Raw genomic sequence first — 22,554 nt, forward strand, 5'->3', positions numbered from 1 at the left:
TATTCTGAATGACCCTATGTGCACCTTGAATATTATATACCCTTTTTGGGATAGATTTCAAATAGCTCTGATATAGCAGGAACCACTAAATTATGAAATTGCTAAATTTGGAATTGTACTTCAACCCAGAACAAAAAATGTGCTTTGACGGACACTAAATAACTTTCCCAGCTACAACAGGACAGCGGTAACGAGAGATTTAGCGGGATATAAATTTGAGGCCTAGTATTTAGGCGCTGGGTGACTGGTATGGATTTAGTGACAGAATTAGACTGGGATATGGCCAAAAAATAACCACACTATTGCTGGTTAAATGCACTTGGTGACAGGCGCAGCTTGCCCCTGATTTATTATATGGCCAAAAAATGAACAGACTATTGCTGGTTAAATGCACTTGGTGTGACAGCTTCACCCTGATGTAGGCTTTAGCCAAAAAACAACCACACCATTGAGGGTTAAATGCACTTGGTGACAGGCGCAGCTTGCCCCTGATTTAGTATATGGCCAAAAAATGAACAGACTATTGCTGGTTAAATGCACTTGGTGTGACAGCTTCACACTGATGTAGGCTTTAGCCAAAAAACAACCACACCATTGAGGGTTAAATGCACTTGGTGACAGGCGCAGCTTGCCCCTGATTTAGTATATGGCCAAAAAATGAACAGACTATTGCTGGTTAAATGCACTTGGTGTGACAGCTTCACCCTGATGTAGGCTTTAGCCAAAAAACAACCACACCATTGAGGGTTAAATGCACTTGGTGACAGGCGCAGCTTGCCCCTGATTTAGTATATGGCCAAAAAATGAACAGACTATTGCTGGTTAAATGCACTTGGTGTGACAGCTTCACCCTGATGTAGGCTTTAGCCAAAAAACAACCACACCATTGAGGGTTAAATGCACTTGGTGACAGGCGCAGCTTGCCCCTGATTTAGTATATGGCCAAAAAATGAACAGACTATTGCTGGTTAAATGCACTTGGTGTGACAGCTTCACCCTGATGTAGGCTTTAGCCAAAAAACAACCACACCATTGAGGGTTAAATGCACTTGGTCGCAGCTTGGATGCACTTGGTCGCAGCACCGCACAAGACACAAAATGGCCGCCGATCACCCCATAAAAAAGTGACTGACAAACGGTCTGGGCAGCCTAAAAACAGTGAGTGAGCATTTGAGTATCAGCAGCTCAATGATGCACAGCTGCAGATCGATCGATTAATCAAGTGAAGTCCTTTGGAGGAGTTAATCTGCCTAATCTCGCCCTACTGTCGCATCCGCAACCTCTCCCTACGCTAATCAGAGCAGAGTGACGGGCGGCGCTATGTGACTCCAGCTTAAATAGAGGCTGGGTCACATGGTGCTCTGGCCAATCACAGCCATGCCAATAGTAGGCATGGCTGTGACGGCCTCTTGGGGCAAGTAGTATGACGCTTGTTGATTGGCTGCTTTGCAGCCTTTCAAAAAGCGCCAAGAAAGCGTCACAAAAGCGCCAAGAAAGCGACGAACACCGAACCCGAACCCGGACTTTTACGAAAATGTCCGGGTTCGGGTCCGTGTCACGGACACCCCAAAATTCGGTACGAACCCGAACTATACAGTTCGAGTTCGCTCATCCCTACAAGCTACTGTGACACCAGGTATGAGTGGCACTGGTGGCACTGTGCACTGGCAGTAGTTGGCACAGTACACGCTGTAGGCCTGACACACACGCTTGCAGGCAACTAACTGCAATTATATTACAGTCAAAAAAGTTTTTTTTTAAATGCAAGCTACTGTGAGTGGTGGCACTGGGCAAGTGGGCACAGTATACGCTGTGAGCCTGACACACACGCTGGCAGGCAACTGCAATTAGATTACAGAGGGAAAAAAAATAAAGCAGACCGATGTACTAGCCCTAAAAAGGGCTTTTTGGGGTGCTGTCAGAACTCTGTCCTTACAGCAGAGATCAGATAAGTCTTTCAGGACTGGAGTGGACACTGAATACACTGGCCTAGCTATCAATTTCCCTATTAAATCAGCAGCAGCTACACTGCTGGGTCTGGGAGGGAGGGTATGCTGCTGATTGGCTGGAATGTGTCTGCTGACTGTGAGGTACAGAGTCAAAGTTTGCAAATGTTCGCCCGCGAATGCGAACAAGCTATGTTCGCCGGGAACTGTTCGCTGGCGAATAGTTCGGGACATCTCTACTACTAAACTGGTACATGGATTGCAGGATAAAACTTACCAGGAAAGATTAAAGGACCTTAACATGTATAGCTTGGAAGAAAGACGAGACAGAGGGGATATGATAGAAACTTTTAAATACATAAAGGGAATCAACAAGGTAAATGAGGAGAGAATATTTAAAAGAAGAAAAACTGCTACAAGAGGACATAGTTTTAAATTAGAGGGGCACTTTACTGAGAGAGTAGTGGATGCATGGAATAGCCTTCCTGCAGAAGTGGTAGCTGCAAATACAGTGAAGGAGTTTAAGCATGCATGGGATTGGCATAAGGCCATCCTTCATATAAGATAGGGCCAGGGGCTATTCATAGTAATCAGTATATTGGGCAGACTAGATGGGCCAAATGGTTCTTATCTGCCGACACAGTCTATGTTTCTATGTTCCTATTTTAGCTTCATTAAAGGGGTTCTCCGTGCTTTTAATATTGATGACCTATCCTCTCTTCGTGCTCCTTGCTGCTATATCTATGGGAAAATAGCAGCAAGCAGGAAGAGAGACGAGAGACGGCACGTTCAAACTGCACATGCATACCCTTCATACAGCTGATATGATATTGATGACCTATCTATGATTGATGTCAAAGTTAAGCAATGGAATTATTTTTGAATTTTGAATTTATTATAGCTAAGTGGTTATAGCAGGCTCAATATCAATAGATTTTCTAGGGAGTTCCCTATGTCCATTTACTGACATCAATATTAAAAGCCTTGAGAACCCCTTTAAGAACACCACTTAATTAGATTCCAAACCTCCTCCCTATGTTAGCTCTTGTCATTTCCTGATATCAAACCCACTACAGTGAGGAACTACAGTATTAAAAGCAGAACTAAAATAGATGAATAACATTCAGCCTGCTTATTCAGCTTTTTCATATGTGAAACAGCAGAATGGAGTCAAATAGAAATCAGACCCTCAGTAGATCTACTGTAAGCAAACTGATATCTATCCAACATAGTAGGGATGCCAGGCCTAAAAAATTATAACACAAGTCTCTGAAAAGATTGTCAACACCACTGGCCTATAATCATTTAGACTTCTGTTACCCTGCATTTTTTTAACTGGGATAATGGTGGTAGCTTTCAAACATCTGTGGACTACAGCCAATTGAAGTGACAAGTTGAATATCCCAGTTAAAACTCCTGCTAGCTGATCAGCACACAATCTCAAAACATGTACATGAGACCTATCTGGTCCTTTAGTAATATCAATTTTCTTCATGGCTGAATTTACCTTATGACATTGTTAAACAATCCCAGGATCCCCTTTCCAAAACAGAACCCACTGCAACCCCCCCAAGGGGCGGACTAAGAACTTACAGTGGCTCTGGAGAAAATACCAAAAGTTGTCCCATTTTGTAGTTAGGTCCAAATTGATGGAAGGCAGGGCCAGCAATACCATATAGTGGCACATTATACCACCCTAACAGAACCAAATACCACAGTCCATCACAAAATACTGCCAGCAGCACAAAATACATCCCCCCAAAACTTCCACTAGCTGGCCCACTGTGCATCGGCCATAGGGAAATTTCCCTGTAAGATCTATGGTCAATCCGCCCCTGCCCCTCCTCCCCCACCACTATTGAAGCTCTGAAAGAATTGATTTAGGGTATCAGGAGGCACAGCATCCAAATAAATACATTGCATCTACACTGATGAAAGTGCTGTCTACTGAAGACAAGTCCTTTCCATTTTGTAATAGTGAGGAACCTCCGGGGAACTGTCTATTTTGATGATAGTATGTTTGAAAAAGGCAGTTAAAACCATCACATCCTTATTGATATCTGCGTGCTGTCACCTTCTGCTTATTTGTAAACTTGCATTATTGCGTGGGCCAGCTGGATCAAACCCATCATCATGTTCTGACTGAGCACCATTAGGAGTTTGAATAATACAATGACAGTATTAATGACTAAGGCATTTGGAGTTGAGCTTGGATGGACACGTCTCTTTTTTCAACCTAAGTAAATTCCTTATATAACTATGTACAGTACTTACTATAGATTCTGGAAAAACACTGTTAATAGAATTGAATGGTAAATAATTCACATACCAGTTATTGAATTGTAAAGCGCTGCAGAATATGGTGGCACTATATAAATAATAATAATTATTAATTAACTGTACTTTTTCATTTACTGTACATTAACAAAAACAACTACAATTTCCTTTTAGATATTCCTGAAGAGGAGGCTCGTTACTGGGCTAAAAAACTTGAGCAACTGAATGCCATGCGGGATCAGGATGATGTAAGTGATGCATGCAAATATTGATTAATGTGACAGGCTTGTAGAGGAATGAACTGGCCTATCAGAGACACCAATGGTCTTGTATTGGGCCGAGCCACCACAGGAACAGTAAGCCCAGCACAGAAAACCCAATTTAAGATGCCAAGGACTTGTTTCTGCACATTTTTACTTTTTGGGGATTTTACCTATTGGTTTCAAATGATAGCATAGCCTGGGAGTATAATAGTTTATGATATAAATAAAATATATATAAACTTCTGTATAGCTAGAGGGTTGGTGTCATCCTCTCTGATTAGCTAAATGGCGGTCATACACACTCAGTACCTGTTGGCCAAACAATACTTATCTACCAACTACCTTCAGGGTCCCCATTACACGTTTTGGAGCTTGCCACACACATTAGACTATATGACAATACTTAAAGGGGTTGTCTTACTTCAGCAAATGGCATTTATCATGTAGAGAAAGTTAATACAATGCACTTTTTTATGTATTTTGAATGACCATATTGCTTCCTTTGTTGGCTTTATTTATTTTTCAATGATACACTGCTGGTTTCCAATCCAGCAGCTGTGGCCTTCCTTGCACACTATAGGAAAAAGTACTGGCTTCTCTTGATGTCCACGACCTTGGACATGTGTGCATAGGCGCCAATATCTGCCATCCGATATCTGCGCTGCAGCATCGGCTGTAAGCTCAAGCTGTGTATAATGTGATAAAAAAAATGAGTCAAGCCAGCAAAGGAGGCAATATGGACAATTACAATACATTAGTAAGTGTCTTGTATTAATGTTGTCTACATCATAAACTCTGGAAACAACCCCTTAAAGGGGGCCTTAAGATATGCCAATCCATTATAAGCTTTTATAGATTGAAATAGTCTGACATTATTTACATTGTGTAAACTGCTTTAACCCAGCAGTCAATGTAATTTAACACATTCAGCCACGTTCGGTACATGTACGTCACAGTAGCTGAGGGCTTGCACTCTACACAGTGAGCCTACTCTATACACTGCAGGTACCCCCTTTCCAAATTTTAAATATAAAAATATTAGAGATGAGCAAATTTAAAAAAAACATCGATTTGACGATTCAAACAATTTTTGGGGAAAAATTCAGTTAGATTCAAATATATTTGCGATGAATTGCGTTAAAAAAACTGTTATTTCCTGGCTGCTAAGAGCCTTTATAGTGGTGTAGAACACTGTGCCTTGTAGTAACACGCATAGGGAGTGAAATAATACTGTGAGTCCGTATGACATGCAGATGACAGGTGTAGCTCTTAGAATCACTGAACACTTCACTTATTTGGGCAGTCATGGAGCCCCAACTGACCAGGTAACTTAAGTATTAACTCGATGTTAGCGCCAAGAAGAAGCACACTCCTTTTACACCTTTACCAGCTCATTCCACATAGATGTCTATAGAACCTGTTCTATTAAACGCGTATACAAGTAGAGCCCCCGGACAGAGTGGATAGGGTGTCAGCAGTAAGTTTGTGTTGACGTCACTGATTTTCCCTTCCTCTGATCCGTCAGAACAATAACCCACAAAAAATGTATCCTGTCTGTGGAGCTTACACCTTCACTCGTTCGGCATTTGTTCAATAATCCATCAGTATTGCTAATGCAAAAAACAAAACAAAAAACAGGAGCGGATGTAAAACACAGATGACACGTGAATGAAATATTTGCATGTCTTCTGTGTTTTGTACCCACTCCTGCTTTTGGCTACCAAATCATAAGCCAATTCTGATAGGACCATACAGGCCTTACAGCAGCTCCACAACCACAAACAGGATCCATTGTGCGTCTCATTTTGACTTCCTTCTGACAGATCAGAAGAAAGGTCAAATAAATGATTATGTCAGCCAGGCCTTCAGGCAAAATAGTGGCCTAGTCATGAAGTGGGGAGGGTGGGAACAGCATGAGAAGTCCACAGAGTGGATCTATGACATAGTGGTGAGGTGAAAGGACCATGAGGAGACTACAGAGTGGCCCAATGACAGAGTCTGGAGGTAGCGGCAGCATCAGGAGGCGACAGAATAGCACGACGATGAGAGATTGTGGAAGTGGCAGCAGCATGAGGAGGCCACAATAGCACGACAAAGAGAGATTGTGGAGGTGTCAGCAGCATCAGGAGGCCACAGAGTAGCATGACAATGAGAGATTGTGGAGGTGGCAGCAGCATAAGGAGGCCACAGAGTGGCACAATGACAAAGTGTGAAGGTGTCAGCAGCATGAGGAGGACAGAATAGCACGACGTAGAGAGATTGTGGAGGTGTCAGCAGCATCAGGAGGCCACAGAGTAGCACAACAACAAGACATTGCGTGAGGTGGCAGCAGCATGAGGAGGCCACAGAGTGGCATGATGACAAGAGATTGTGGAGGTGTCAGCAGCATGAGGAGGCCACAGAGTAGCACAACAATGAGAGATTGTGGAAGTGGCAGCAGCATGAGGAGGCCACAGAGTGGCATGATGACAAAGTGTGGAGGTGTCAGCATCATGAGGAGGCCAGAGTAGCACAAAGATGAGAAATTGAGAATGTGTGTCACGGCTGAGGATGGGGAAAACCCTCAGCCGTGCGATGCCAGATGATGTTAGGCTGCTCGGCCAGGAAGACAGTATTACGGAGCAGGTCACCTCCTAACGCGTCCCTAACCTGACCCTAACTTCTAGCTGCATGGGCCGACCTTTAAGGTAGGAGGACCCATGCTCCGGAACCTCGGATCCCTAACTCACCCTCCGTCCGGTCCCTGGACTAGGAGTCAGGGTAAGACGGCCTGTTCCTCCAGGACACGGAGGAACAGGGGTCTCAATGGCCAAGCTGCAGGGAAAAGGGGAACACAAACAGACTTACGGATATGGCAGGCGAACTAAGTAGTTCCACCAACCTGCCACAGCCTTGCTGACTGGATCCTGTGCACACAGGAATCCAGAACCATAAGCTACACAAAACAACAAAGGAAGGTCCCAACAGAACATCACATGGACATCACACACAACATGACAAACATAATGTGACAATATCTTTATGACCACAGGGGTGGCTCTCACTGGCAGGTAGAAAACACAGGAGGCTGCTCCAGCTAAGCATGGCTGAAGCAACCCTCATACCTGTGCTAACAGTGAGGCTTTATAGGCCAAGAAGCCACATCCCACAGTTGGACACACCCAGTGACACACACACTGGGAAGGGAGTTAACCCTTCCAGCACCAGGGAAGGGAAAACACAACATAAAAGGAGAAGTGTCCAAACCACGAAACAAACTGTGGCTGTTGCCGCAGGCAATTACATGGGTGGCACTCATGTCCTGGGAGTCAGCCCGAAGGCCGGGACACTGCCACCACATGTACACACAACGACCAAACGTTGCCACGGACAACCACAGTGAGGGTAAGATGTAAGTGCACACCACACATAACACAGAGTGCACACAGACATACGAAAGTGCATACAAACGCGCACACAACTCCAAGGGAACCGCACACATACCTGTTGTCCACGGCAACCGCACTTGAGGCTAACAACATTATGCCTCCAACTGCGGTTGACACTACAACCCAAACCGCTTGCAACTGTATGCGGCTCCCAAGGAGTCACGGCCATAAACATGGTCGTGACAATGTGTCAGCAGCATGAGGAGGCCACAGAGTGGCACGATGATGAGATATTGTGGAGGTGGCAGCAGCATGAGGAGGCCAGTGTAGCACGACGACAAGAGATTGTGGAGTTGACAGCAGTATGAGGAGGCCACCAAGTACACAAATATCAAGTCTGGAGTTGGCAGCAGTAAGCGGAGACCACAAAGTGGCCCAATGGGTGTGGAGGTAGTGGCCTCAAAAGGCCTGCGCAAATGGCAGGTGTTACGCATGAGCTGCCACTGGCTAACATCAAAGTTACACAGGGGAGTACTCCTATCCACTTGCATCATCAAGAAATTGTTGATGGCCTTTCTCTGTTCGTATAGTTGGTCCAACATATGGTGTGTGGAATTCCAACGGGTAGAAACATTGCATATCAGCCTATGTTGGGAGATGCCGTTCTGCTACTGCAGCTCAAGGAGGGTGTGCTTTGCGTTGTACGAGTGGATGAAGTGCATGCAAAGTCTTCTGCCCATTTTTAGGATGTCTTGCAGATGGGTTGGAGACTTCAGGAACCACCTGACAACCAGATTGAACACGTGTGTGATTGAACAGTGGTGTTGAAGCCCGGCTAAATAGAGTTTGATGGTATTGTGTGACAGAGACAGTTGGTAGTGACAATGGGCTAGAAAGGCCATGATGTGGGAAGTTTCGGAATGATGACCCCTTGGATGAGTCCTGGAGAATTTATCAAACGCTCTCAAGCCGGCCTGGTAATTCCTCGCCGTATTACGCGACAGAGACTTTCTGACCAGACCCTTGGCTTCGTCTATGAGGACATCTAGCCCAGGGTGAGGGTGCTGAAATGGGGCACGGGCGCTCCTGACCGATCCGCGTCGGGCACTTCCTGGAAAAAAAACGGAAAATTAAAGCGGGAAAGAGCGTCCGCGGCCCTATTCTGCTCGCCTGATATATGAATGCACCGGAAATGAAAATTGTGGCGGAGGGACAGCCAGACTAGCTTGCGCAACAATGCCATGATCTTGGATGACTGGGCCCTGCCTTTGTTGACGATGTCCACCAAGGTCTGACTATCCGTAACAAAGGACACGGAAGAATTAGACCAAAGGTGGCCCCAAACCTGAGCTGCCGCCACGACGGGATACAGTTCCAGGAGGGGAGAGGATTTGAGAGCAGCAGGATCTGAGGCCAATTCCGGCGGCCATCCGGCGGCCAGCCAATGGGACCTGAAAATGGCAGCGAACCCGAATGACCCCGCGGCATACCTGGCTGCAACCGAGGTACACAATGGGTCTGCCCAGCTTATCTAAAGACGGGGAAGACCTGGAGGACCCAGAAGAACCTGCCGAGGGAGCTGACTGTGGGGCTTGCACCGGATTAGGACACCACTCAGTGGAATGAAAAATAGACTGGCAGGTAGCACAGAGGGGGGCCTTGAGACCCGCAAAATGCCGGCAAAACAATTCCGTATCCAAATCCGCCCAGCTAGACACGAACTGAAACTGATTCAGAGCGGCCGCGGCTTTAGCCGAAAAAGAACGATGATAATCGTAGAAAGCCGTGCCGCCGTATTTGTGCCCTAAGTCCGTAATCCGGTACAAGTAAGTGTCCAGCTCTTCCCTGCGATCTGGCTGAACGGAACACACCACGTCCCTTTAGAGGCTGAAAGCCAGGACAAACTCGGAAATAGATAGCTTCCTATTAAGCCGAGCATCCTTAGCCTTCAACACTACGGAAACCTCACCGCAGTTAATGACCCGATTCTCTGAAATATCCTGGGAGGCAATAAGGATGGATGCCAGGTTCACGTCCTTGCCCGCCAGGATATCCTTTTTAATATGCTCCGGGACAAAGTGGGAAGGGGCGATCTGAGGGGTGGCAGAAGGCCTACCTGCAACGTCCAGCGGAATGGCAGGGGTGGCTGCCGACCCTGGAAATTGCGGTGGAACTGCGGGCCTGGATTCCAAAACCGCTACCCTAGCCTGAATGTCCGAAACCGAGCCAGCTAGACCACTGATGGACGACTGAATCTGAGCTAGGGCCAGCTGTATAGAATCAAGGTTGGAATGGTCCGCCATCGGGACCGGGGCCGTCATCAGCAGGCGATACAATTCAGCCTTGCGGGCAGACGCCGGATGCCGTATCCCCCTGCGGTTAAGTTCGGCGACCAATTTTGGCACCGTCCAGCTTCTCAATGATGTGCCACTGTTGCGCCCTGAGACGGGAGTTCCAGGCATGGAGACGTTATCGTCCATATCGGAGGAGACGTGAGACATATTTGACCTGAGAAAAAAGATGAGTAAAGTACACCTAGAAAAAGAAACGATACAGACGAATGCGAAGAGGCCAGACGGAAGACTTGTGAGAAACAATGAAGGTGAGTAAAACGCCCATCGGACGAACAACCTACCTGGTAGGACACAAATGGATTTGGAAGCACGGCTCCAAAACCCCAAATGCTAAAGTTGGAGCTAATGAAAGGAAAATGACCCTGAGTAGAACCAAAGTTTGAACCCTGCCTTGATAACCATCTATAAACTGACTTACCAGAGAGCGCCTCAGAATTGCCTGGCCGAAAACGTAGAAAAACGTACAACTAAAAGCCAATCTAAAGGAAGGAACAACACAACGTCAGAATTAAAAGAACATATACGAACCCCCTGAAGAACCGGGAGACACAGACAGCCTGGGCGATCCAGGGACAGTGACAACCTGGGCGATCCAGGGACATTGACAACCTGGGCGATCCAGGGACATTGACAACCTGGGCGATCCAGGGACATTGACAACCTGGGCGATCCAGGGACATTGACAACCTGGGCGATCCAGGGACATTGACAACCTGGGCGATCCAGGGACATTGACAACCTGGGCGATCCAGGGACATTGACAACCTGGGCGATCCAGGGACATTGACAACCTGGGCGATCCAGGGACATTGACAACCTGGGCGATCCAGGGACATTGACAACCTGGGCGAACCAGGGACATAGCCTCACCCTGGCTCTACCACTAACTGAGCCTTTAAAACCTCCCTGAGTGGCATGAGACCGGAAGGGCATGAAGCTAGGACACCGCTCCCGCAACCCAGCCGCCTGTAATTGCGTGGGCGGAACGTACTGGGGGAGAGCGGCATCCCAACCGCGCAACCCCGGAGCCAGAGACCAAGCCGGACGTATAACATAGCTGGAGCGGGGTCGCTGTACCCTGATTACCTGGCAGGCTGGCGGCGAAGCTGACGTCGGCGGCACGTGAGCACGGTATCACCGGAAGTGACGACACTGAAGGAGGGAGCGTGAAGCCGCAGTGATGCGTGAAGCTCGGGCGCCTGGCTGAGAGGTAGCGAGGGGTATATATGGCCAGACGCCCCTCCCACAAATGCAGGCTGGTAATAGCCTTACCTATCTGTAATAGAACGTAGATGACAGATCAAACGTTTAATCTGAGTAAATGTATCATTTTAAAGGAAAAATTTGTTGATGCAAATTTTCACGGTGTCAACAAATCCCAGCAAAGTTGGGACAAGTAGCAATAAGAGGCTGGAAAAAGTAAATTTGAGCATAACAAAGAGCTGGAAGACCAATTAACACTAATTAGGTCAATTGGCAACATGATTGGGTATAAAAAGAGCTTCTCAGAGTGGCAGTGTCTCTCAGAAGCCAAGATGGGTAGAGCATCACCAATTCCCACAATGTTGCGCAGAAAGATAGTGGAGCAATATCAGAAAGGTGTTACCCAGCGAAAAATTGCAAAGACTTTGCATCTATCATCATCAACTGTGCATAACATCATGCGAAGATTCAGAGAATCTGGAACAATCTCTGTGCGTAAGGGTCAAGGCCATAAAATCATACTGGATGCCCGTGATCTCCGGGCCCTTAAACGACACTGCACCACAAACAGGAATGCTACTATAAAGGAAATCACAGAATGGGCTCAGGAATACTTCCAGAAACCATTGTCAGTGAACACAATCCACCGTGCCATCCGCCGTTGCCAGCTGAAACTCTACAGTGCAAAGAAGAAGCCATTTCTAAGCAAGATCCACAAGCTCAGGCATTTTCACTGGGCCAGGGATCATTTAAAATGGAGTGTGGCAAAATGGAAGACTGTTCTGTGGTCAGACGAGTCACGATTCTAAGTTCTTTGTGGAAATCTGGGACGCCATGTCATCCGGACCAAAGAGGACAAGGACAACCCAAGTTGTTATCAACGCTCAGTTCAGAAGCCTGCATCTCTGATGGTATGGGGTTGCATGAGTGCGTGTGGCATGGGCAGCTTGCATGTCTGGAAAGGCACCATCAATGCAGAAAAATATATTCAGGTTCTAGAACAACATATGCTCCCATCCAGACGTCATCTCTTTCAGGGAAGACCCTGCATTTTTCAACAAGATAATGCCAGACCACATTCTGCATCAATCACAACATCATGGCTGCGTAGGAGAAGGATCCGGGTGCTGAAATGGCCAGTCTGCAGTCCAGATCTTTCACCTATAGAGAACATTTGGCGCATCATAAAGAGGAAGGTGCAACAAAGAAGGCCCAAGACGATTGAACAGTTAGAGGCCTGTATTAGACAAGAATGGGAGAGCATTCCTATTTCTAAACTTGAGAAACTGGTCTCCTCGGTCCCCAGACGTCTGTTGAGTGTTGTAAGAAGAAGGGGAGATGCCACACAGTGGTGAAAATGGCCTTGTCCTAACTTTTTGGGGATTTGTTGACACCATGAAATTCTGATTCAACATATTTTTCCCTAAAAATAGTAAATTTTCTCAGTTTAAACTTTTGTTCCGTGATTTATGTTCTATTCTGAATAAAATATTAGAAGTTGGCACCTCCACATCATTGCATTGAGTTTTTATTCACGATTTGTATAGTGTCCCAACTTTTTTGGAATCCGCTTTGTATAAATATATCAGGGGTCAGTACAGAGATCTATCCCATCAGCTATTTATCCCCAGGACTGTGACTGTGATGAGGGGACATCCTCTGCGCCTGGAGGAAAGAAGGTTTGTACACAAACATAGAAAAGGATTCTTTACGGTAAGAGCAGTGAGACTTTGGAACTCTCTGCCTAAGGAGGTGGTGATGGTGAGTACAATAAAGGAATTCAAGAGGAGCCTAGATGTATTTCTGGAGCGTAATAATATTTCAGGCTATAGCTACTAGAGAGGGGTTGTTGATCCAGGGAGTTATTCTGATTGCCTGATTGGAGTTGGGAGGAATTTTTTATTCCCTTAAAGTGGGGGAAATTGGCTTCTACCACCTCACAGGGTTTTTTTTTTTTTTTCCTTCCTCTGGATCAACTTGCAGGATAACAGGCCTAACTGGATGGACAAATGTCTTTTTTCGGCCTTATGGACTATGTTACTATGATTTCGTTTGCCCATGGAAACGAGGTGCAGAACAGCGTGACACCGCCGTGCCCTGCACATGTTGTATGCTAGAGGGGCACTGTGACTTGTCCCTGCATTGGATGCTTAGGACATGGTGGAGGATGAGGAGGCAGAGGCGGACATTGACGCAAGACCAACAGCGTGACAACGTGGAGGTGGAAGTGGCGTGACCTTGCCATGTTGCTGGTGTGGCTGTGCAGGAACCACATTCACCCAGTTGGCTGTAAAGGACATGTACTGTCCCTGACCGGAGCTACAGCTCCACAAGTCGACACGACAGGCTCAAGGACTGGCCCACCTTCTGTTCTACATATTTGTGCAGGGCTGGTACTGCCTTTTTCACAAAGAAATTATGGCTTGGGACTCTCCACCTCGGCTCGGCACAAGCCATCAGTTCTCTGAAAAGTGCAGAGACCACCACTTGGAAAGGGAGGGACTGCAGCACCAGCAACTTGGACAGGAGCATGTTAAGCTTCTGCACCATTGGATGCATATATGCATACTGCTGTCTCTTAGCAATCGCTTCATTGATCGATTGCGGATGGAATGACTGATAAGGTGTAGGAGGAGGAGCAGGAGCATCTGGACCAGCAGAAGATGGGAATGATAGGCAGCTCCCTTTGGCTGAGGTGTTGGAGCCTTGACTTGCTAAAACCGGGTGCGTGCCACTGGGTGATGCAGCGGCTGCTTCGGCAAGCTGGACCAACACAAGGGAGCCACAGTTCTCCCAGGCCACTGTATGGCAACACTGCATATGTTGACACAGGGCCGTGGTGCTAACATTGGCACCCTGGCCATGCTTCACCTTGTGCCCACAGATTCTACACATGGTCATGTTCATTTCCTCCGGTGGCTTAACAAAAAACTGACACACCACTGAGTAAGTGATTTTCCCCCTAACAGTCTGCACTGACTGACTGCTACCACCGCTGCCCACATGAACCCTTGCACCACTACTTCCCGAGCAGATAGGCTACTGCGAAGCAAGTGGTCTACCCCGGGCACGTTTGGCTCCGGACCTCCCACTGCTGCCACCCTATCGACTTGCTGGCTCTGCTGCTGGACATGGGCAAGCTACTACCCTCTTCTCCTGATGATGATGAAGCCCCTTCTGCACCTGGCTCCCAAATGTGATCTGCTTCATCATCATCGAGTACTGTCTGCACGTCACTGATACCCCCCTAAACAGTCTCTGGGCCAGGAGCCTGACCGCTTGCCGGAGGAAGCGGCGGATGTCTCGTCCAGATATTGGCTGGGCAGTAAATGCTGACTGTACTCTAGTAGCTCATCCTCTCTGTATAGTGGAGCTGATCCCACAGCATACAATACTTCTGTGGTTGAGGGAACAGCAAAGGACAGAGGTTGGTTGAGGACAGGTGACCTGCTCCCGGACAATGACAACTAAGGGCTGTGTCTGAAGAACCCACCCACTGTTGGCTGGTGGTGTCTGATGTCTGAAGTGGATGACTCAGTTAACCAATCAAGAACAGCTGGGTTGCTGGTCAAGACAAGACAACTAGATGAAACCGGGAGCTCAGGCCTCTCTCTTCGAATGCTGCTGCCACGCCCCCTTACGCTGCTGTGACCTCTGCATGCAGCAGAAACATTTATGCCTCCTCTGTGTGTGGCCTTGTACTTCTCTGTCTGACACACTTTTAGCTGAACTAAATCTATTAAAAGCAAATTAAAGCAACCCTAAAAGCGACAAAAATATTTATCTTTCTGTACTGAAATAGGCCACTAAATGCTTTTACCAGAAATAACTGCACAAGTGAAGTGCATACATATTTTTCTTTCTGCACTGTATTAGGCCACTAAATGCTTTTACTAGAAATAACTGTACCAGTGAAGTGCGTACATATTTTTCTTTCTGTACTGAAATAGGCCACTAAACACTTTTACCACAAATAACTACACCAGTGAAGTGCGTATATATGTTTTTCTTTCTGTGCTGAGATAGGCCACTAAATGCTTTTACCACAAATAACTGCACCAGTAAAGTGCATATATCTTTTTTTTCTGTACTGAAATAGTCCACTAAAAGCTTTTACCACAAATAACTGCAGCAGTAAAGTGAGTATATATTTTTCTCTCTGTACTAAAATAGGCCACTAAATGCTTTTACCACAAATAACTGCACCAGTGAAGTGTGTATATATATTTTTCTGTACTTAAATAGGCCACTAAACGCTTTTACTAGAAATAACTTCACCAGTGAAGTGCGTACATATTTTTCTTTCTTTACTGAAATAGGCCACTAAACACTTTTTTGATAAATAACTGCAGCAGGGAAGTGCGTATATATTTTTCTTTCTGTACTGAAATAGGCTACTAAACGCTTTTACCACAAATAACTACACCAGTGAAGTGCGCATATATTTTTCTTTCTGTGCTGAAATAGGCCATTAAATGCTTTTACCACAAATAACTGCAGCAGTGAAGTGCGTATAAATTTTTATTTCTGTACTGAAATTGGCCACTAAACACTTTTACCACAAATAACTGCACCAGTGAAGTGCGTATATATTTTTATTTCTGTACTGAAATAGGCCACTAAATGCTTTTACTAGAAATAACTGTACCAGTGAACTGCGTACATATTTTTCTTTCTGTACTGAAATAGGCCACTAAACACTTTTACTACAAATAACTGCAGCAGTGAAGTGCATATATATTTTTCTTTCTGTACTGAAATAGGCCACTAAACGCTTTTACCACAAATAACTACACCAGTGAAGTGCGTATATATTTTTCTTTCTGTGCTGAAATAGGCCACTAAACGCTTTTACCACAAATAACTACACCAGTGAAGTGCATATATATGTTTTTCTTTCTGTGCTGAAATAGGCCACTGAACGCTTTTACCACGAATAACTGCACTAGTGAAGTACGTATATAATTTTATTTCTGTGCTGAAAAAGGCCACTAAACACTTTCAACACATATAACTGCAGAAATGAACTGATTAGATATTTTTATTTTTTGTATATAAAAAAGCCACTAAATGCTTTTGCTAGAAATAACTGTACCAGTGAACTGCGTACATATTTTTCTTTCTGTACTGAAATAGGCCACTAAACACTTTTACTACAAATAACTGCAGCAGTGAAGTGCATATATATTTTTCTTTCTGTACTGAAATAGGCCACTAAACGCTTTTACCACAAATAACTACACCAGTGAAGTGCGTATATATTTTTCTTTCTGTGCTGAAATAGACCACTAAACTCTTTTACCAGAAATAACTGCACCAGTGAAGTGCGTATATATTTTTCTTTCTGTGCTGAAATAGACCACTAAACTCTTTTACCAAAAATAAATGCACCAGTGAAGTGCATATATATATATATATATATATATATATATATCTGTGCTGAAATAGGCCCCTAAATGCTTTTTCCACAAAAAAACTGCACCATTAAAGTTTGTATATAATTTTCTTTCTGTTCTGAAATAGGTCACTAAACACTTTAAACACATATAACTGCAGTAGTGAACAGAGTATAGATTTCACTTTTTGTACTGAAATAGGCCACTAAACGCTTTTACCAGAATTAACCACACCAGTAAAGTGCATATATATTTTTCTTTCTGTACTGAAATTGGTCACTAAACATTTTTACCACAAATAACTGCACCAGTGAAGTGCGTATATATTTTTCTTTCTGTGCTGAAATTGGCCACTTAACGCTTTTACCAGAAATAACTGCATCAGTGAAGTGCGTATATATTTTTATTTCTGTGCTGAAATAGGCCACTAAATGGTTTTACCACAAATAACTGCACCAGTGAAGTGCGTATATATTTTTCTTTCAGTAATAAAATAGGCCACTAAATGTTTTTTCCACAAATAACTGCACCAGTGAAGTGCCTGTATATATTTATATTTTAGTACTGAAATAGGCCACTAAACACTTTTACCACATATGCCTGCACGAGTGAAGTGTGTACATATTGTTCTTTCTGTACTGAAATAGGCCACTAAACACTTTTACCACAAATAACTGCACCAGTGAAGTGCGCATATATTTTTCTTTCTGTACTGAAATCGGCCACTAAACACTTTTACCACAAATACCGGCACCAGTGAAGTGTGTACATATTGTTCTTTCTGTACTGAAATAGGCCACTAAACACTTTTACCACAAATAACTGCAGCAGTGAAGTGCATATATGTTTTTCTTTCTGTGCTGAAATAGGCCACTAAACGCTTTTACCACAAATAACTGCACCAGTGAAGTGTGTGTGTGTGTATATATATATATATTTTTTTAAACCTGTCTACTAAGTATAGCAGTGATATCTACTAGGTATAGCAGTGGTACATCACACCCAAAAATTTGTGAATTTCACCAGAAAATGTAACTGCCAATTTCTTTTTTATTGTTTAACCTGTCTATTAGGTATAACAGTGGTACTATACACCTACAAATTGGTGAATTTCACCAGAAAATGAAACTGATATTTTTTTTTTAAACCGGTCTATATATATATATATATATATATATATATATATATAGCAGTGGTACATCACACCCAAAAATTGGTGAATTTCACCGGAAAATGTAAATGACAAGTTTATTTTATTTTTACCGGTCTACTAGGTATAGCAGTGGTACATCACACCCAAAAATTGGTGAATTTCACCAGAAAATGTAACTGCCACATTATGATATTGTTTAACCTGTCTACTAGGTATAGCAGTGGTACTATACAAGCAAAAATTGGTGAATTTCACCCGAAAATGTAAATTAATTTTTTTTTAAAATGGGTCTACTAGGTATAGCAGTGGTACTATACACCCCAAAATTTGTGAATTTCACCCCAAAAATGTAAATGACAATTTATTTATTTTTTAAAACCTATCTACAAGGTATAGCAGTGGTACTATACACACAAAAATTGGTGAATTTCACCCGAAAATTTAAATTACAATTTATTTATTTTTTTAAACCTGTCTACTAGGTATAGCAGTGGTACTATACACCCAAAAATTGGTGAATTTCACCCGAAAATTTAACAGTCAATTTTTTTTTATTTTTTTTTACCGGTCTACTAGGTATAGAAGTGGTACTATACACCCAAAACTTGGTTAATTTCACCCGAAAATGTAAATGACAAAGTAGTGAAATGACATAAAATAAAATACTTACATACAAAATAATATAATTTGATTTATGAGGTGGAGTTCCATATGGAGTAGGAGTTTGAGGAGGCGGTGGACATAGCGGTGTAGTTGGAAGCGGCGGTGGAGGAGGACAAGGTAGTTAGGAATAGAGGACTATCGAATACCAACACACACAGACCATTACCTGCTATTTGATTCCCACCATCCTCTAGACCACAAACTGGGAGTCATCCAGACTCTACACCACCGGGCAGAGAAAATCCCCACCAGCACAGAGGCCAAGGCGAAGGAATTCAAACACCTCAGAGGGGCACTTAAAACTTGTGGGTATCCAGATTGGGCCTTTGTTAAAACAGAAGGAAGTAGAAGAAAGAGCACCAAGGCTACCAGTGAGGGCGAGAAGCATGACAGACGCAAGAATATGGTTATTCCATATGTAGCTGGGATGTCTGAGAAGCTCAAAAGGATCTTTAATAAACATCACATCCCTGTCTGCTTTAAACCCAGCAACACACTGAGGCAACAACTGGCTCAACCAAAAGACACAACGCCTAAACACAAGATGGACAACATTGTTTACGCAGTCCAGTGCAACGAGGAATGCTCAGAATTGTATATCGGCAAAACAAAACAACAACTACATCAGTGTATGGCTCAGCACAGAAGAGCCAAAACCTGTAGTCAAGATTCAGCCGTGTACTTACATCTAAAAGAAACAACTTTGAAGACAGTCAAGTATGTGTTTTGGATAAAGAGGCAGATTGGTACAAACGAGGCGTGAAGGAGGCCATCTACATAAAAAAATGTAGATGCTAAGCTTGAATAGAGGCTGGGGGGGTTAGACATCTATTGTCTGCCACATACAATGCTGTCTTGACACCTTTTTCTGGGAGGTCATTATCACCTACTGACTCCAATTAGGATAATGAAATCAACACCTTTGACCCCATGCTGGGTATAATTACCAGATGTTGATTCAGTTACATATTTATTCCCAGAGAATTCTTGTATAGTCACTCAGAATTGAGAAAGCTCGTTGGAAGAATGAGTGAAACGTTTTCAAGAAATCTACAGTAAGTCCAGTTGCCTTGATTTATTCTTTACAGATATAGCCAACACAGGTTTTTGGTATTAATTTTATTTTTTTAACCCTCCTCTTATGTTAGGGTCAGAACCGACCTATTTTCAGGTTTTGAATGTCTATAAGTATCACATAAATTTGTTTATTGCATCAAGATTTTTTTTTACTTTGTCAGGAACCTCTATTTAAACAATGTAATAGAAAAAGAATCCTTTTCACTAAATTATAAAATACTGTGGTTAAAATTAAGATGTTTATGGTGTTAGGGTCAATTCTGACCCAGTTATAATATAGGATTATAGGATACTAATAAGTGCCAAAACTGAAATCATAAACACTCTCTGTGATTAGTAACACTGACAGCCAATCACCTCTCAGCCCTGGGAGCTGTAGTTAGGGAGGGGCCTGTCTCTTTGCCTGCTTGTCTGCTTCTCTAAATAAAGTAAAGAAACATAGGACCAATACATTTCAGAGTTGCTGACTTGCAGAGTAATCATCTCCAATATGCAGCATGGGAGGTATGCTATCAAAAGAAAGGTCTAAGGGTCACACCAAAAATATTAAAACCAATATTTTCAACGATAAAGAAGCCTAACAAGGTAACCAAGAGGTAAGAAACAAATTGGATGATAAATAATTGTTCAGAGGGTATTTTATGGCTGATTTAAGACACGGGTCAAAACCGACCCGTTAACATCATGGATAGTAACAGAAAGCTAACATAAAGGAGGGTTAAATTAGGGTACACTCTAAAAGAGTGTGAAATATCCAAAATACAAGAATGAGCAATTACGCTGCAGTATAACAATGGCTGTTTAGTGCAGGTATACATGTCTATTCTGCAGAAGGTATGGACAAGTCCTGAGGGATCCATACCTGGTTCATTTTAATGAACGTGAGCTTGTCCACATTGGCTGTGGACAGGCGGCTGCGCTTGTCTGTGATGACGCCCCCTGCCGTGCTAAACACACGTTCAGATAATACACTGGCTGCAGGGCAGGCCAGCACCTCCAAGGCGTAAAGGGCAAGCTCAAGCCATGTGCCCAATTTGAAGACCCAGAAGTTGAAGGGGGCAGACCCGTCATTCAGTAAGTGTAGGTTTGTGCACACATACTGCTCCACCATGTTGGTGAAATGCTGCCTCCTGCTAAAACGTTCCATATCAGCTGGTGGTGCTGGTTGTTGTGGTGTGCTGACAAAGCTTTTCCACATTTCGGCCATGCTAACCCTGCCTTCTGAGGTGCTGGTGGTGCCCCAGATGCGTTTGCGACCTCTTCCTCTGCTTTCGCCTTGTGCTTCCACTGTGCCCCCTCTGTCAGGTGGTAATGCCACCAGCAGCGTGTCTACCAGCGTGCGCTTGTACTCGCACTTCTTATGATCACGCTCCAGTGAGGGAAATAAGGATGGTACGTTGTCCTTGTAACAGGGATACAGCAGCATGGCCACCCAGTAATCAGCACAAGTTAGAATGTGGGCAACTCGGCGGTCGTTGCGGAGACACTGCAGCATGTAATCGCTCATCTGTGCCAGGCTGCCCAGAGGCAATGAAAAGCTGTCCTCTGTGGGAGGTGTATCGTCTGTGTCCTCTGTATCCTCCCAGCCATGCACCACTGATGGCTATGAGCTGGTTTGGGTGCCACCCTGCTGTGAACATGGTTCCTTCTCCTACATCTCCTCTTCCCCTATCTCCTCATCCTCCAGAACTGTGCCCTGGCTGGACAATTGTGTACCTGGCATTTGTGGGTACAGGAACCCACCCTCGGAGCCACTTGTGAATGACAGGCCGGAAACCCTACGAAATGATCCCTCTTCCTCCTCCTGTGCCACATCCTCTTCCATCATAGTTTTTTCAAGGAGGCATAGAAGTGGGATAGTAAAGCTGAGAATGGCGTTATCGGCATGGGCCATGTTGGTGGAGTACTCGAAACAGCGCAACAAGGAATACAAGTCTTGCATGGAGGACTAGTCATTGGTGGTGAATTGGTGCTGTTCCGCAGAGTGACTCACCCGTGCATGCTGAAGCTAAAACTCCACTATCAGCTACTGCTGCTGCAGAGTCTGGCCAGCTTGTGCAAGGTGGAGTTCCACCTTGTGGGCACATCGCATATGAGGTGGTGAGTGAGAAGTCCGAAGTTGCGCTGAAGCGCTGACAGGCGAGCAGCAGCAGGGTGAGAACGCCGAAAGCGCGCACAGACGGCCCGCACTTTATGTAGCAGCTCTGACATATCGGGGTAATTTTTAAGGAATCTCTGCACCATCAAATTCAGCACATGCGCCAGGCAAGGAATGTGCGTCAAAACGGCTAGTCCCAGAGCTGCTACGAGATTACACCCATTATCGTACAGTACAGACCAAAAGTTTGGACACACCTTCTCATTCAAAGAGTTTTCTTTATTTTCATGACTATGAAAATTGGAGATTCACACTGAAGGCATCAAAACTATGAATTAACACATGTGGAATTATATACATAATAAAAAAGTGTGAAACAACTGAAAATATGTCATATTCTAGGTTCTTCAAAGTAGCCACCTTTTGCTTTGATTACTGCTTTGCACACTATTGGCATTCTCTTGATGAGCTTCAAGAAGTAGTCACCTGAAATGGTCTTCCAACAGTCTTGAAGGAGTTCCCAGAGATGCTTAGCACTTGTTGGCCCTTTTGCCTTCACTCTGCGGTCCAGCTCACCCCAAACCATCTCAATTGGGTTCAGGTCTGGTGACTGTGGAGGCCATGTCACTCCTTCATGGTCAAATAGCCCTTACACAGCCTGGAGGTGTGTTTGGGGTCATTGACGGTCCAACTAAACGCAAACCGGATGGAATAGCATGCCGCTGAAAGATGCTGTGGTAGCCATGCTGGTTCAGT

General features: G+C 44.5%; 1 protein-coding gene across 1 annotated transcript in view; it reads left to right on the forward strand.

Annotated features, from left to right (window-relative positions):
- Positions 1-22,554, forward strand: part of LOC122927160 (protein unc-13 homolog A-like) — a 2,447,183-nt gene that overhangs the window by 131,037 nt on the left and 2,293,592 nt on the right. Inside the window, 1 exon segment of the mRNA XM_044278759.1 lies at positions 4,398-4,471. Within this exon segment, the coding sequence (XP_044134694.1) occupies positions 4,398-4,471 (74 nt within the window).

This window comes from Bufo gargarizans, chromosome 1 (assembly GCF_014858855.1).
Source record: "Bufo gargarizans isolate SCDJY-AF-19 chromosome 1, ASM1485885v1, whole genome shotgun sequence".
In the NCBI taxonomy this organism is placed as follows: domain Eukaryota; kingdom Metazoa; phylum Chordata; class Amphibia; order Anura; family Bufonidae; genus Bufo; species Bufo gargarizans.